At 44.9% G+C, this 17,650-nt stretch overlaps 1 protein-coding gene across 4 annotated transcripts in view; it reads left to right on the forward strand.

The window, feature by feature from the left end:
- tncb (tenascin Cb) overlaps positions 1-17,650 on the forward strand; it is a 50,661-nt gene that overhangs the window by 15,489 nt on the left and 17,522 nt on the right. For 3 of the 4 annotated variants that reach the window (XM_064354421.1, XM_064354423.1, XM_064354424.1), the window contains exons 2-10: positions 655-1,238; positions 1,492-2,805; positions 3,637-3,900; positions 4,901-5,016; positions 6,924-7,077; positions 9,012-9,278; positions 9,871-10,056; positions 11,726-11,815; positions 12,405-12,668. In XM_064354421.1, the coding sequence (XP_064210491.1) occupies positions 746-1,238; positions 1,492-2,805; positions 3,637-3,900; positions 4,901-5,016; positions 6,924-7,077; positions 9,012-9,278; positions 9,871-10,056; positions 11,726-11,815; positions 12,405-12,668 (3,148 nt within the window). In that variant the 5' untranslated portion in view covers positions 655-745. The remainder of the gene's footprint in view (positions 1-654; positions 1,239-1,491; positions 2,806-3,636; positions 3,901-4,900; positions 5,017-6,923; positions 7,078-9,011; positions 9,279-9,870; positions 10,057-11,725; positions 11,816-12,404; positions 12,669-17,650) is intronic. The other variant, XM_064354422.1, reaches the window with a different exon arrangement.

Raw genomic sequence — 17,650 nt, forward strand, 5'->3', positions numbered from 1 at the left:
AGGCCACATGTTCCACCTTGGTTTTCATACCACTTGTACATGATTGCTGACGCTTAACTGGGCCAGTTCAGCACAATAACATTGTAAATGTTTCTGAGCAAAGAGTAAATCTGTCTGGAGATCTCTCCCATAGGAATGCTTTGTCCCTTTTTAATTGTCTTTGTTGCGTTGATTTAAAACTTATACCACCAACATTCACCGCACATGATGTTCAGCTGTTTACCTCGCTTGGTCCACAGTGAATGAATTGGGGTGGTTTGTAGCTGTTTTAGTCACACTCATTCTTGGGAAGGCGAGGCTTTCTGAGCCAAAGCGGACTGGTTCTCCCATGACATGTCAGACACTGAGAAACCAGTCAATGACTTGATCCATGGATAATGCTTGACAGCTCCACCGAAATGATGCCTCACTCTCCCATGGCTAATGATGCCCCTTTTTCCTGGAGGAGGAGGGTGGTCTTTTCAGAACAAATAAGCAGTGAACCAAGTGATTAGCTGTTAAAATCCTAAGTGATTTTGAATGCTTAAGCCTAATCCTAAAAATGTCTTAATATGAGGGTCTCTTTCAAACTCCCATTTTCAGAGCCTACAGATAAGTCTATAGACTAATCTTTCCTTTAATACCCCACTGACATTGTCCATTTCTTCTTGCCAGATTGCATAGGCAATCCCCCTCCCAATTTTTTAGCAAGAGTTCCAGTCAGCTGTCACCTGGAGCTACCAGACCTTGGTGACAGTAGCTGAACATGGGGATGCAAGCCCTCTTCCTGGGCTGTGTGGCTACTGCCATCCTGCTCCAGCTCACCAGCGGCGGCCTGGTGAAGAAGATCGTCCGCCACCGGAGGGAGTCCCTGATGCCCCCCACCATGGAGAACGTCACCCTCCCCAGCCCCGACCAGCCCGTCGTCTTCAACCACGTCTACAACATCAATGTGCCCGGGAGTTCCCTGTGCAGTGTGGACCTGGACTCCCCCGACGTGACCGACGTCAAGCCCAAACCCGCCCCTGGCCCCTCCCCCCTGTCGGACCCTCACGCCGCCGAGCATCACACCGTGGACGGGGAGAACCAGATCGTCTTCACCCACCGCATCAACATCCCCCGGCAGGCCTGTGGCTGTGACAGCCACCTCCCGGAGCTGAAGGACCTGCTGAACCGGCTGGAGATGCTGGAGGCCGAGGTGTCCGCCCTGAGGGAGCAGTGCACCATGGGAGCTGGCTGCTGTGGGGCGCAGGTTACAGGTACGGACTGAGGGGTCTAACAGAGATTGGTAGCACAAAATGCATCACAGTGGAAATCACATTCTAATGTAACATTGAAACATAAGACAATAGAAATGATGTAAGTTAAAATTATGGTCCTTTGATTATTTTTATAATAATTTATTCTCATTATGTCATGTGTTCAGAGTACAAAGAAATGATGAGGCAAGCTTGATATCCCATTTTGACGCTTCATTTGGTGATTGACTTGACGTTCCCTGTTCCTCTTCAGGTGAGGTGGGGACCAAGCCGTACTGCAGCGGCCATGGCAACTACAGCACAGACTCCTGTGGCTGCGTGTGCGAGGCCGGCTGGAAGGGGAGCAACTGCTCTGAGCCCGAGTGCCCGGAGGACTGCCAGGACCAGGGGCGCTGCGTGGACGGCAAGTGCGTCTGCTTCGATGGCTTCGGCGGCGAGGACTGCAGCACCGAGCTGTGCGCGGTGGACTGCGGCGAACACGGACGGTGCATCGACGGCGCGTGCGTTTGCGCAGAAGGATACTCGGGCGACGACTGCTCCGAGAGCGAGTGCCCGAACAACTGCCTGGGCCGCGGGCACTGCGATGAAGGGGAGTGCGTCTGCGACGAGCCCTGGACCGGGTTCGACTGCTCCGAGCTCATCTGCCCCAACGACTGCTTCGACCGCGGCCGCTGCGACAACGGCACCTGCTACTGCGAGGAGGGCTTCACCGGGGAGGACTGCGGCGAGCTCACCTGCCCCGGCAACTGCAACAACCGCGGCTTCTGCGTGGACGGCAAGTGCGTGTGCAGCGCTGGCTACACCGGCGAGGACTGCTCCAAGATGACCTGCCCCAACAACTGCAACGGGCGCGGCCACTGCTTCAACGGCATGTGCATCTGCGACCCCGGCTACCAGGGCAACGACTGCGGGGAGCTGTCCTGCCCGGACAACTGCAACAACAGGGGCCGCTGCGTGTACGGCGAGTGCGTGTGCGACGCGGGTTTCCAGGGCGAGGACTGCGGCGAGCTCTCCTGCCCCAACAGCTGCCAGAACAGGGGACTCTGCGTCAACGGCCAGTGCGTGTGCAAGGAGGGCTTCGCAGGCGAGGACTGCAGCGTCCGCACCTGCCCCAACGACTGCCAGGGGCGCGGCGACTGCGTCGACGGCAAGTGCGTGTGCTACTCCGGCTTCGGCGGTCGAGACTGCGGCACGATGACCTGCCCCAACAACTGCCGGAACCGCGGCCGGTGCGTCAAAGGGCAGTGCGTGTGCAAGGAAGGGTACTCCGGCGAGGACTGCAGCGTCCGCACCTGCCCCAACAACTGCCGGGACCGGGGCTACTGCGTGGACGGCAAGTGCGTGTGCCTGGAGGGTTTCACCGGCACGGACTGCTCCTCGCTCACCTGCCCCGAAAACTGCAACAACAGGGGGCGCTGCATCAACGGGATGTGCGTCTGCGACAGCGGCTTCGTGGGGGAGGACTGCGGGGACCTCGCGTGCTCCAACAACTGCAACGACAGGGGGCGCTGCGTCAATGGGCAGTGCATCTGTGACGAGGGCCTCATCGGTGCAGATTGTTCCGAAGGTAAGACGGCGGACGGTGCGGGATGATATTATGGGATGTCAGCATATTTCACAAATGCATGTTTTCTTCTTTCTCTACATTCAGCATGTAATAAACTTGTTTACTCCATATAGGATAAATGAAAAAAAATGTTCTTTTAAGTCACATGATGCAACCACAAATGCAACCTGTACTAAGCTATCCCATGGAGAACCTTTTTGTTCACTGACATCAACTCAGAAAAATATCAGGAGTTAATATCATGACATTTTGATAGGAACAGACAAAAAAGGACATCATTCACTTATTTTTCTGTCTGACTAAACACTGTCAGCAAACTTCCTGAAGGAGTTAATATTTGCGTCAAACTCTTTTTCAGAACCTTTACATAACACTGTCTGCCTTCTCTGTTTGCCTCTGGGCACCTCTCATTTCCTGGAAAAGCGAGGGTGGAGGGAGGAATAATTACTGCAGACATAGAGCAGATGCTTTTGAGATTTCTCTTTTTGAATCTGTGATTCTGACCACCTTCTTATCTAGAGTACATGCCATGAGTTCTCAAAGAATTATTAAAAATATCATTACTCTATAAACAGCTTTCAGATCACTTTATCTTTTACTTTAGAGTCCATAAATCGCATACTGGTCACTGTCCTGCCTGTTGGTATAATGGGCAGGAAATGTGATGTTTATGATGATGATGACGATGATTATTGTTGTTGTTGAATAATAATAATAATAATAATAATAATAATAATAATAATAATATGAGCTTGTACACAGGGGGAACTTTATAGACCACAAGGTGATAAATTCATTCATTAATCATCATAACTTCTCTTTTATTGGCAGTGTCTCCTCCCAAGGACCTGACCGTGACAGAGGTGAACCCAGAGACGGTGAACCTGACCTGGGTCAACGAGATGACTGTGACAGAGTACCTGATCACTTATGTTCCAACCGCCCCTGGCGGGCTGGAACTCGAGATGCACGTACCGGGCGACAAGAAAGCCGCCACCATCCGCGAACTGGAGCCAGGCGTGGAGTACCTGATCAGCGTCTACGCCATCCTCAACAACAAGAGGAGCGTTCCCGTGAGCGCCCGCGTGGCTACGCGTAGGTCAACCCAACCGTCGTTCGCTGCTTCATGGCTGTAGATTTTTATTCGGTTACTTGCCCTGTCAAAGTGGCCTGTGTAGTCAGCATTTAAGACCAACTCTGGCTTGCTTTTGTTTCTGCTGTAATCCAACGGCTATTACTAATCAATCAGAAAGTCATTTTTGTCCAGTAATTCTGTGCTATATTTCATACTTCAGTCAGCAGGCTATGTTGGTAGTTTGAAGGTCTATTCAATTTTCCAGAAAAGATGTTTTGAAATGTGCCAGCAGTGGGTTATCTATAACAGGGCCAAATTGACTCTATGTCAGCTACTGCCAGCGAAACACCATTTGATACACACAGCCTAATATCTGCAACATCAGTATTCAGCCTACAGTGTATTGGCCATTGCTGAATGCAAGCGATGGAACATTGACCCTTTGGGTTGCAGCCAATAAAAATGACATAAGGCTAATGTTGAGCTAGCCGAGCCTTCAGCAAACACCTTTGCTCTGTCCAGTGATTAGCATACAGTTTTTAAATATTAGCCCTTTATACAGGTGCACACATGGGCTTAATTTCTTCCATGAAAACCATGCTGCATATATATATAGGTAAATATGCGCAATATGAAAATATCTTATCTACATTATATATGTGGCTCTGGTTAATGGCATCAGCTAAATAATGAAACAGAAAAAGCTCTCTGCTGCATTGCCTAATGCAGTTATGTCTAGACACCATTAGAATGCCCATTTGTTAAAGATGCTTATCATTAACCACTATCTTACCTATACTTATGAATATAACCTTTGTTTTTATTATTTTTATTATTATTATTGTTACAGTTATTATTATTATTATTTCCCAATAATTTCAGTTAGTTAAGTTCTTCATATCCTGTATGATAACGCCAGTTCAGCTATTTTGTGCTCAGTTTATTAAAATCTACATATGTTGTCTGAAGAGTTTGAATGCAAATAAATAAGAAAGCCTGTGTTTGCTCTGAACCGCTCAGATCTCCCGCAGCCCGAGGGCCTGAAGTTTAAATCTGTGAAGGAGACCTCTGTGGAGGTGCTGTGGGACCCCCTGAACATCGCCTTTGATGGCTGGAACCTCATCTTCAGAAACACCGTGAGCACTATTACTACCGTGTGGTCTGTAGTGTGGAAAATAGACTCTGGTTTGTGGATGAGGGAGACAGAGTAAGGTCTCAAGACCCACAAGTGGCAATTCCTAATTAAGCTATGAACAAGGACAGCACAAAATGTTTAAAGAAATGCGAAGAGTCTGTCTGCCAGATCCCCCTTCTACCAAAGCATAAAGCTGCCATTTTCCAGACATGAAACATACAGGCTTGGTCCCGGAGGGCCACAGCATTTGCAACTTTTAGTTCCAGTAATGTATATGCCCCTAGATTTAATCAACCCCATGCACTGAATCAAAACACCCATTGTTATTTAGAAAATCTGACTAACTGGAGAAGTTAAGTTTTCCCTTAAGATGGCTTGCTGGCTCTTTTTGAATCCTGTGGTAATTTTATTGTAATGTAGTATAATTTGATACAGGAGTAATTTTATTGTACTACTAAATATTTTTTTCTTTTTAATGAATAACACTTTCTCATAAAGTACGTTCCAGGGGTTATCACATGATTAGGTCATTATTGCCAAAGTGGAATCCCAAGTGAATAGAAGTTTAAGGAGGGAATGGCTATAAGCTCTGTAAGATGCATAGTTTTTGCCAGTTCTAACAGTTGTTGGAATCTGCAGTCTGTGAACATTCATGGTACAGCTTTTCCTGTTCAGGAAAGTGCATGCCCTTTGCTGCATGCCACAATGTAAGCATTAAATCAAGATCTGATCTCTCGGTGGAAACATGAATTGGTGTTACACCGAACATCCAGTGGAAACTGCTATACATCATGCACAGAGCCTGGAGGGTCTGGGGTTTAAAGAAAAGGTACTCAAGTTGCTGTTGAGTTCTTTGTACTGGCAGAACACACTTAGGAGGTTCTTTTCAGCACACCAAAATTGACAAAGCATTTTGTGATAACAGGATAGGGTGACAAATTTAACCATTCAAAATTCGGAGAAAAGGACAAAAGGAGGCGAAAATAAGATCCAAATACAGGGAACTCAAGGTAGCAAAATGCATTAGAACACTCATATGGATACCATAGAGGTTTGGTCTCCTTACTGCTACCATAGATCATACAGAGGCTGCTAACACCAACGCACAAAGCGACGCTTGCTGGTTTTAGAGTTTTCAACGCTCTCCAGTGTTTTTGGATCGCATGACCATTGCAAAAATGTGCTAATCCACATCCAGTACAGCAAGTCAAACCTGTGCCAAACAGACAATGTATTTTACTGCTCAGCACATTCATATCATTACAGTCATCTGGAAATGATACATATCAGCATAACATGCTAATTTATTTAAGAGATTATTTCAAGGATCGATTAAGAAAGTTCCTTGAACTTACTGATCTCACTTGAACTCTGGCCAATTAGTCTTTAAACAGGACAAACGCAATCCATACGGTAGACCTGATACACAGCTGTGTAAGAAAAGGGACTTTTGAGCACATTAGATGGTGCCTGGATATACATGGGAAAGGGAGGCTTCACAAATTGCCTCAAGCTGCCTGGAACTTACTTTTGCGAGCTTTTCTAAGAATGACTATGGCCTGGTTCATTTAAAACATATCCTTTACTGTGACTTATTTAAAAAACTAGCATTAAAAACACTATTAAAACACTGGCAAATACAATTAGGCAGTTACTGCACTGCTGAAAATGTGTTTGTGAAGAGAAATAAATGATACTTATCTTTATTTGTAAGTCAAAGTTAAGGACAAATGTTGAATGAATCTCAGCCAATAATTGATTTAGAGCAATGAGCCAAAAGTATGTATGAACCTGTCAGCTCCAGCCATAATGGGTCTCTCCCATGCCTAGTCCTGGGCTTTGGCCGTCTCTAGAGCGGTGCGTGAATTAAAGAGCAGTGACAAACCACCTCTCAATGTGGGGTTGCAGAAAGAGGAGAACGGAGAGATTCTCAATGCCCTGTCACGCCCTGAGACCACCTTCGAGCAGTCGGGACTGGGCCCGGGACAGGAGTACGAGGTCAAGCTTCATGTGGTGAAGAACAACAGCCAAGGACCCGCCGCGAGCAAGAACGTAATTACAAGTGAGTCCTCATTACACAACCAGCATTTAATTTGCTGTCTAGTTAATCAAAATTCAATACAAGAGTTTCTCTCCTGCTGTACTTCTGAGTCTAGAAGGTGCTGTACAAAGAGGTTTCAGTGCTGCCTGCTTTGCAGTGCAAGATAGGGTTGATTTGGCTTTGGCCAAATCCCTTCATGAATGACCTTAACTAGGCAGAAAACAGTCTATATTAGTTCTTAGTTTTTTCATCCTTGAGCTCCCATATGATCAACCCACTCCATAACTATCTGTTTCCCTCCCCTTTTCCCCTTCATCCAATGGTGCACTTAGAAGATGAAGTGCCGCAACAAGTGTAGCAACAAGCATGCCAAGCCAAAACATAATCTGTACCAAATTACCCAGGTACAGATAAAAGTTTGCAATAACCGGGTCCCTTTTTTCTCTCTCTGGCCAAAAGGAGGCTTGATCCTCAAGAAATAACAAAAAGATTGTAGCCAAGTTATCAGTCAATATCTGGACTTCCTTCAAGGAAGGTGTCTGGTGGTGTTGTGGCAAGGAGTGGAATCCTGGAATGCCGTTGATCTATAAAGTGTAATGGCTTGTGTGGCAGCGTGGAATTACAGAACCATTACGGAGCTTTATAAAGGTCTCTTCGATCGACTATTCCTTCAATTTTAAAGGTTTGAAAAGCGCAGTTCTTTGTCCAGGTGAAAAAGAGCGCAACGGTCCAATTAAACTGTCAAGAATGGCACAAATTTCAGATGGAGAGAGAGAGAGGAAACCCGTTAACACCCCACTGATCTTGTGCAGTTTAGCTTTATAGCCCCCGAAATGGAGTCGAATGTGACAGCTCTGTTCGAGCAACATCTGTGCTTAAAAGACCATAATTTCACTGAACTCACCAGCATTGCATTTACACGGGTGTAGTTTAACTTTCATAGCATACCCCCCCAACACACATCCTCCTGCTCCAGTTGGGTGGGGGAGGTCAGGTGGAAGCGTTCGACAGTAGTGTTGAGGGAGGGGGGCTTTTGGAGCGTCTGTGTCTTGCTATTCAGCTGTCTGACACAATACGCTGTCAATGCATGGAGCTCAGCCTGGATTACTCAGGTGCAGAGAGGGATCACCCCACACATGGAAGTCAGACTGATTTCTCTTCTATTTAACTTTCCAGTCAGTGAGTGTCCCCTGACATGAAAGACACTTTGCTTTCACCAGGCAGGATTTTAATAATGGGACACCCTGCCGCCTTAAGACCCTCCTCCATCCATCCATTCCTCTCTCCCCCTCCCTCTCTCTCTCTCTGTCTCTCTCACTCTTCCTTTCTCACCTCTCTTACTTAGCTTCCTCTATCTATCCCTCGTCTTGCTCAATCTTTCTTCAAGCCTCTCCCACACTGTCCTCTGTCTGCTCTTCCCCCCTCTCTCTATCTCTGTCTCTCAGTGTGAGAGACAGCCCCCATGTGTGATGTGTGCTCCATTCATCCCAAGAGATAATCAGCCCACCGAGACATCAAATAAAGACAAATCTCTGTTAAGCTCAAAATGCAGATTTAAACTTTTATCAGCCTTTTGCAGAAGGTGACTCTCAACAGTTGCTGGGTATAACAAACTGATTCTGGGGTGTGAAGTGATGCTTTCCTCTCCCCTGAGAGCTTATTAATAAGTCAGTAACCAAGCGAAAAATAATAAGAAAGTCTTATATATATCCAGAAGGAGGGTGGAACATATCCAAACAAACTTCTGTTGGTTTCTGTTGGTGGGTTTCTGTTCCACTGGCTTGGTACATGGCAAAGAAAATTGCACTTTAAAGTTCACTTAAGGTTTCACGTTAAGGTTTCAGTCTTGCTGGCTTTCCTTGGAATGCAATGAGAGGCATCAAGGTACAATACTTTGCACATTCGCCAAAATTGAGACCCGTACCAACCCTCTTCTTCCATCCTCCTTCCCTTAGTGATTGACAGTCCCAGCCAAGTGGAGGTGCGTGATGTGACAGACTCTTCGGCACTGATCACCTGGTTCCAGCCTGTAGCCCAGGTGGATGGGATCATCATGAACTATGGGCCGAGCGCGGGTTCGGTGCGGAAGAGCGTGGACCTCCTACCAATGGAAACTCAGTACCACATCGACAGCCTGAATCCGGACACCGAATACGAGGTGTCCCTGATGTCCAAGAGGGGTCCAGTGACAAGCAAACCTCTTTATGAAACTTTCACCACAGGTAAGAGCGGGAGGGGCGTAAACCCTGCCCACACACGACCCCACCATTCCCCACCCTTATCCCAGCCTTTCCCCACCCCCCTCTCCTGTGATTAAAATCATCTAATGCTGTCACCTCTCATAAGATCGATCAAAACCATCACTCACAAACGCTTGCTTGTGCTGCTGGATCTCACTGGGTACAAAAAAATGATATTGATTCACAAGAAGATTAATTTCCAAAATTATTATAAAACCATTTCAATGAGGTGTTAATAACTAATTCGAATATCTTAGCATAGACTTAGAAGTAACAGAGGAAGAGTCTGGTTAGTAATTCATGTACATGAAAGTCTATGCCTTTATTATTATAAACATTGAGCTATTCTTATAATTAACTTAAAGTTATACCGTTTGTGAGAGGAGACTCAGTGTAAGCATTTAGCAATTCGATACTGAGACTTAGCTTAGGTACGACCCTTGGCTATAAATGTAGACCACACACATGTATATGTATGTAGCAACAGGAATATACACACACACACACACACATACACACACACACACAGGCACAGCTTCAGGAAAACGCACGTTCACACACGCATGTGTTCCAGACCTGGACCCCCCCAAGGGACTGCGCACAGTGACGCACACAGATGAGAGCATCACACTGGAGTGGAGGAACAGCAGGGCGGACGTGCGGAACTACCGGGTCAAGTACGGCCCCCTCGCCGGGGGTGCGCACGGGGAAATGATGTTCCCCAGTGGACCGCGGGACACCACCCGAGCCGCCATCACCGGTGAGAGTCACGCGGCGTGCGTGCGCGCGTTTCGCGGTGGAAACGGGCAGGCGTTTGACAGCACAAAAACACAGGTCTCAGCCAAGCACAGCCAGCGGACATCTAATCAAGCCATTTTGTGTCTTTTCATTCATCCGTCATTGCTCATAGTCAACTCTTCCATGGTAGTGAACAGCTGTAAGGCTCATCGCCTTTGCATCTTTAAACCATTTTGTGTGTTCTGGGTTGATGTTTTTTTTTTTTTTTTACAAAGTTTTTGTTCTTTGAAAAGAAAGTTAAAAAAAAAAAAGTAGGCAGCCATGCCTGGTCTACAGTGTCTTTGACAAAATTGAATAGTTTTTGACATTATTCAAGAAAAACAAAGGATATCAGGCTGTTTTTGCCAAGTATTCTGCTTTGGCAGTTGTGGCGGTGTTTTTCAAATTGCTGGTATTAAATTGAATACACTGCTTTTAAATGGGCGGCTTTGTTTTTGTGTTTTGAAACGTTGTCCCCTCCAACCACAAAAGCCCCACTTTATTAGAAAAAAGAAGGAGAAAAAGAAGGAGGGGAAAAAAAGGGCTGGAGGAGACATTTCATTCAGTCCCTTCATTTGGAGTTACACTCCGGCTTGTTTCAATACCAAATCCTGGTCAAACAGGACGAGCAGAACGGTTTTCCATCACTCATCGCCGGGGCCTGTTATAGGCTCAGCTCGCAGTCAGCCCCTCCCCCTCCTCGCACGGCTGCATGCGAGGATTAGGGACCCTGAGAAAGTGATATTTCCAAACACGCAAGTGTCTTTGTCTGCACCCCCTCCTTTGTTCCCCCCTGCCTTCGCGGCACCCCTGGATGGGTGAAGGCGGGGGCCATTCAGCCCAGTTTCTCTCTCTCTCTCACTCTCTCTCTCTCTCCCTATCTCCCTCTTTCTCTCTCTCTCTCACTCTCTCTCCTCTCTACCTCTGTCTTCCTCCCTTTCTCCCTCTCTCTCTCCCTCTCTCTCTTTTCAAACATGCTGTTATTATGGGTAATTGCTGCCACGCTTTGTGATTTTATTGATAATGAGTTTCCTCGGCATTAGGTATAATTTCATGCCGGGAGACTCCTGTGTGCTGACCTCTGCTGGAGCTAATAAAGGAATTAGGTGCAGTGAATTGTGGGATTTGAGACCGAGAGCCTCCAATTAGCGAGGCTGAGGGGGGATCTCAAAGCCCCTCGTATCATAGCAAATATTGTTTTCCTGACAACCTCTCCCACCCCCCTGCCAGTTCTGCAAAATGATATAAATTGCAAGCACAGCAAAAATTGGCCAGCCTGTTGGAACATGGTTGAAATATGATCAAATTTCAGGCAGACGGCCTAGGCATTTTATAGTAGGTACAACCGCAGCCCAGGGTAATAATGCTAGTAATGATGGCCATACTGTAAGTAATTATTGTAATAATGATGTCAAAGAACTATTTAGAAATCTTTCACCCGATCCCAGTAATCCAAAGAACACAGCTGATTTTTATTTTGGCCTTTAATAAGTGAAATCTATCATTTGGAAATAGTGTCCATACTGATGAAACCTAAAAGAATGGTTGTTTGGTCATTGCGTGGCCAATCTCTGGTGATCTCTGAAGAGCTGTACATGCCTTTGTCTGTCAATAACGTACCCAAACTGATCACTGTCGTCATGTTTGGCAAGGTTTGAAGCCAGGGACGGAGTATGGAATGGGAGTGACTGCAGTGAAGGACGAACGCGAGAGCTTGCCCACCACCACGAATGCAGCAACGGGTGAGAATAATTTTTTCTCTTTGATCTGACCCTTAAAACACTTTTGACTTTTGCCACATTGAATTCCTTATCAGCAGTGCTAAGACATGCTCTTTGCCTAATTTTGATAGTATTTCAAGTTTTGTCAGAAGTTTTTAACACTCATCGTTCTGCATTAGCGATAATAAGGAACTCGATAAGGCGCAATTATGTATGGTACTTTAAGGTTTATACCACATTCAGGAGACTGGTCGGTCAGTTGCTATCTTTGAAGGTTCTACTACTGTATATGTTAATTATGAGCTGGGTATTGTCTTGTCTCATCTCAAATCAAATCAAATCACTTTTATTTGTATAGCACTTTTTAAAGAAAACTGTCACAAAGATACTTCACAGAGTAGCAGAAAAATAATTGGACATTTGTAATTAAGTTGGGCACAAACATAATAATTTTTTTGATTTGAGTAAGTTGAGTAAGTCACTATTAGTTTGTCAGCCATGATTTGCCCGTAGACTAGTGAAGTCCTGTCTGATGTAGTCAGTCTGCACCTCCATGACACCGAATTCATGAGACCTGAGGCACACGCTGAGATTCTCAAACGCCCCTCAGATCTGGACCCTCCCAAGGACCTGGAGGTGAACACGGTGACCGAGAGCACCCTCATCGTCACCTGGCAGAGGCCGGTGGCCAAGATCGACTCCTACAAGCTGACGTACGTGTCCGCCGACGGCAGGAGGGCCGAGCTGCAGGTGCCGGGGAGCTTCACCACCGCCACCCTGCGCAACCTGATCCCGGGCATGCTCTACACCATCACCCTGGTGGCGCAGAGGGGCCGGCAGCAGAGCGCCCCCATCTCCCTCGCTGCATCCACAGGTGAGTGTCCCGGAGCTCCCCTGGAGGGCTCGGAAGCTCTGTCCCTCTTAAGCTCTGTCCCCCTTTTATTTGTTTTAAACAAAAACTCACAAAACTCTTTTTGGTATCCCTTTGTGCTCTGATTGTTATTGTTCCAGGGGTTAAACCTTTTTGTTCTGCTTTTTTTAACATAAAGTAAGAGTGTAATGTAATGTGTCGTACAGGTTAGAGAGTGTACTTGGGAATATAAATGAGGAACCTTTCTCTGTCCACATTCTGGTTCAGGACAAGCAACATCGGGAGAGATCATTGGTGATGATGAGAGATCAGAGAGATCAGAGGCCAGAAACCTCGTATTAAGAGGATTCTTAAAATTACATTCTTGACCATTGGCTCACCGAGATTTGTGATGTTTGTACACAGGATTTGTTATTACTGAGAGAGTTGATTATCTGGTGTTAAAGCTAAACACAAGAGAGGAACAGACTTCCTTGTTAGTCTTGCCTCTGATAAACGCCCCCATGCCACCTCCAATGCCGCAAAGACATGCATTTATCATACGGAAGTACGTTTTTATCCCTTCTGAGACACAGGGCAACAATAAAAAAACATAATTATTATTATTTTGACTTCAGAATCAGTGTGGCGGGTACACCTCCAAAGTAAGTGCATTTTGCTGCGAGAATTCCAGTTATGTGAAGGGACTGGGGGGTGGTGGTGGGGGGGGGGGGGGGTGTAACCATAAAACAGTGTGCTTGTCGGCAAAATTGATAGGAAACAGGGGTGGGGGGACGGCCGGGCGCTAGAATGAATGTCTCTTTATTGGATTTTCTTTGCCCCCGTGCTGCCGAAGGAACAGAACAGAGCTCGCCGCACAAAGCTCATTTAGGCGATAATGGCCTGGCGAGCCCGATACGCGCCCCCTCTGTTCTTGTGCGATTTGACCGCGATGAACTGCGGCGTCCTCAGATGAATGGCTCCCATGCTGCGTCCGCCGTCAGAAAACATTGTCTCTCCGGGAAGAAAAAAAAGAAAAAAAAACCCGTAATCTGCCCCGGTTACGTCTCCCGATCGAATCGCAAACATTATCAGCCCCCAGACATGCGGCGCAGATGCACATTCGCCAGGAATACAAAAGGGGGGGGAGGGCGGGGCAGAGGGGGGACAGAGGTGGGGGTGGGAACTGTCCAGGTCTGGGGCTTTATTCTTGTTTGACAATTGCGCTGAGCTTTTTTTTTTTTTTGAGAGGATTACAAGGATCGGGGGTTCAAGAGCTCAGGGACACATTGGAGTGTGTGACCACGAAGCGGGCCGACTTTACAGAGCCTCTGTGATTCGTTTCGCAAACACCCCCAGGACACCCCCTTCTACAAATGCTTAGAAAGAAAAACCCTCCGTTTTCAGGACCAAAAATCTTCAAAAGAAAGGAAAATAGTTTTATAACAGCAAGATAAGACGCAAGGAAATATGTCATTGTTTTGTGTTTTAAGTTGTAATTGGTATTGCTTTTCATAGCATATGATGGATCATTTTCATCTCACCCAAATAATGTTTTCATCACACAAAAAACCTCCATGTTCAGTCAAGGCATATGATAAAACCTGTGAACACAAACGATTCAGCTGAACTTTTGCCCTTTTCTTTCCAGTAGGGCAATAATGAAGAGAGCTATGAATCATTGCTAAGGATTACCATAACTTTAGCTAATCAGGGATTTTAGCAACTTGGCTAATTATATGAAGGCTTCGAGGAAATTTCACGAATATATGAATAAAGCAATAGACATTTTGAAGGCCAAAAGCTGCAGAGAAAGATAAAGCATGTTTTACTGGTTGGCAGTCAAAACAAAAAGATCAAGAAAATGATATTTCTTTACCTAACACGATGATATAAACCCACTCAGATGATTCTCTCTAAATCTGTTTTATGTATGTTTTTGCATTATTTTCAATTTATAGCTTCTTTCAGATGCTACAATGCTGGACACTGTTCTATAGTTGACCTTCCCCATCACTACCATATGCTAATGTCAATCATCAACAGACATTTTGTCATGTATGGGTGGGGGGTGTATTTTATGTGCAATTGTTACACAATAGAGTGCAGAAGCACAATGGGATTATGGGATATAACAGAAATCTCCTTCCCTGGAAATGGCACTGGAAGTGTCCTGCTTTGTCCTCGGTGTCGAAATGAATGCGTTGCATGAGATTTGCTCCCACAGTTTGTGTGGTTGAGCACAAAGCATGGCATGACCGATCCATAAAGAGCATCCGTTTGGCATCATCATACCTCATTTCCATTTGCATGCTGGGAAGGCTGGGCCAGAAACACAGAGAGAGCTGCTTTTACTGCCTCAAACTGGGAATGGAAACAGATTGTTGAAGCACATACTCCCAGTCCCACTTCACACATTCAGTTTATGTGAAGGCACCCACATTTTCACAAGTAAAATACTCATTTAAAGTTGATCCTCTACATGCCTTAAACTGAACAGACAGGGGATTATTACTTTAATGGAAGAAATTAATGGAGAACACGTAAAAAAAATAAAATAAAATAAAGCATTTTAATGGGAATAAAGTATTCTCTAGTCACAGAAACATTTTGATTTTTTTAAGAAAAAAAAAAAACCTTTCCTGTCCTGTTAATCCCGTTTGAGTTTCATAAAGCAATTTTTAATCTCCGTAAACTGGTAAAGGCCAACAAGCATTTCACGTAATTTCATTAACTCTCATCATTCTCCATCCCATTTCATTAATGTTTTTCCACTCAAATGTGACCACTGAACCATGAACTGCTCTGATAACCATGATAATTACCAGTAGAGGTACTGAACATGATTTTTTGTGCTTCACAGTTTGCCGGTTGTAATTAAGGATTGCCGTTGGTAACAGGATACTTTTTTTCTTAACTAAGTATAATAGAATCATCTTTGTATACCTTTCATTCATTATCATTATAATGATAATATAATTAATTATCATTCAAATTAGGCTGTAATGATTTTTATTTAATTCATAAAAAAGAAATTAGAGATCGGTCTATTGTATTCAGTAGAGCTAATATTATTTCAGCCATGGAGGCAGAACAACCATGCTGGATGCAGTAGACTCGAAAAGCTTGCGACTAGACCGTTGATCCATGCGTAAATCATGAGGTTTGCTAACTGTGCAAAATGAACAAACATGTTCAGGGTGATTATCAAATAAAGGGTGAGCACTCTAGCCCCGTTTCCAGAACTAATTTTGGGTGGGAGGGCAGTGCAGGGGAGACAGTGGGCTCTGCTGGTGAATCCTGAAGCTGCCTGCCACGTCGCGAACGCGCTCTGCTCTGCATGGCTTCCTCACCGTTTTGAAGAGCACCCGCGTACCTCCGTTCAGACGGGCTATGCGGGACCTTCAAAAGATTAATGGCTCGTCAAGAGCCATTAAAGCAACGCACAGGCTGCTGGGCCGGGTGTAGGCCAGGTGCACGTGAGCTTGTCAGGCCTCATTGAAAGGAGGGGGTGGTGCTAATGAACCCACCAGTCACCCCGTCCCTTTTTTTCCCATTCTGTGGCGGTGACCTTTTAGGGGTTTTCCCTGGATGCTGAGCAGATGGGAACGAGTAAAGCACTTGAAAGGACATTTATTTTTTTCCCCCCTCCCTCTCTTATTTGACTACACCTGTTTCTGACAAAAGACATATAATCACACCTTTTTTCACAGGAGAGGAATCTTCATACCATTGTCTTATGATTTCCCAGCACTGGAGCTGTTCTTTGTTGCTGCTGTTTGGTCTTAATTCCGTTCCACAGCTTTAACCTTTGCAGGTGGCTAATCTTCTGGTCTGTCTTCCACCCTGAAAGGGCACCCGAACATAACACAAAGCAACTATCTTAAAAAACTTAAAGTCTTGGTTCAGTTTGTGTCAGTGTGCAAGAAACTTCTGATATACAACATGAGGATTCAAACCTGGAGCTTCTGGGAGACCTCACTGCTGGATTTAATCAATCTAAGCCACTGAAATGAGTCAAATGAGCCTGATTTCATCTTTACAGTAGAAACAGGGCTTAATGAACCAGTCTGAAGGTTCTTAATGAACCACTCTGCAGTGGATATAGAGGTATAATGAGCTAGCCTGGTTCCGCTATGAAAGTTTTTTTTAAATGTGATGAAACCATGTACCTGAAACTTTCTCACTGATATGGCTCAGGGAATATCATTCAAATAATGCAACAATGAGGAAATGTTTTAATAAACTAAAATTTTCTCTGCATATTTTCACCATTCAGTTGATGTGATCTGCACTATATCACTTCACTTGAAAATTAAAAAAGTCTTTTTTTGCATCCAGAAGTCTTAAAATACTGGCCAGCCATACATTTCCCATGATTCTTATTCATTTTTTTCCCATGCAATACAAATTTTTATATTTTTTTATGCTGGCATTCATTCATTACTGAATCATATTACAAGTTCTGTTCAGTGAAATCGGGTCTTCATTTCATTTGCATTCCATCTTCTCATCTGCAGCCTTTTTCGTGGTTTAAATGAGATGAAAATCAAAACTGCGCAGTCTTAAAGGCAAAATATATATTTCCTAAATTGATTGTTTTGAATTGTTATAGCTTATAATCATAACATCATTTGGCTTAAAATTAACCAGAAGCAACTTTGTGCATCATGCCCTGAGATCAAAGTGGCACTGACTCAGTAATTACTACCTCATACTGTAAATGCCAAACATCTAATTATTGCTTGCCAGGAGGAAAAGCACCTCCTCCAAGCTGAGGCATAGCACCAAGCAACACTTGCTGCTGTAAGTTTTTTTTAAATTATTACATTGGCAAATTAACTCTGGAATCATACCACCTTTTTTATTTTCCATGCCTTTAGCACTGGATTCAACTGACATTTGTCCATAACTCTGGCTCACAGCTAAATGGGTGTGATTGCTTTTCAAACATTCAGAAACCGTTTAACACATTCAGCAAAATCGGCTGAATTACGGAAGAAAAA

The sequence above is a fragment of the Anguilla rostrata genome, chromosome 10, assembly GCF_018555375.3.
Source record: "Anguilla rostrata isolate EN2019 chromosome 10, ASM1855537v3, whole genome shotgun sequence".
Classification (NCBI taxonomy): Eukaryota; Metazoa; Chordata; class Actinopteri; order Anguilliformes; family Anguillidae; genus Anguilla; species Anguilla rostrata.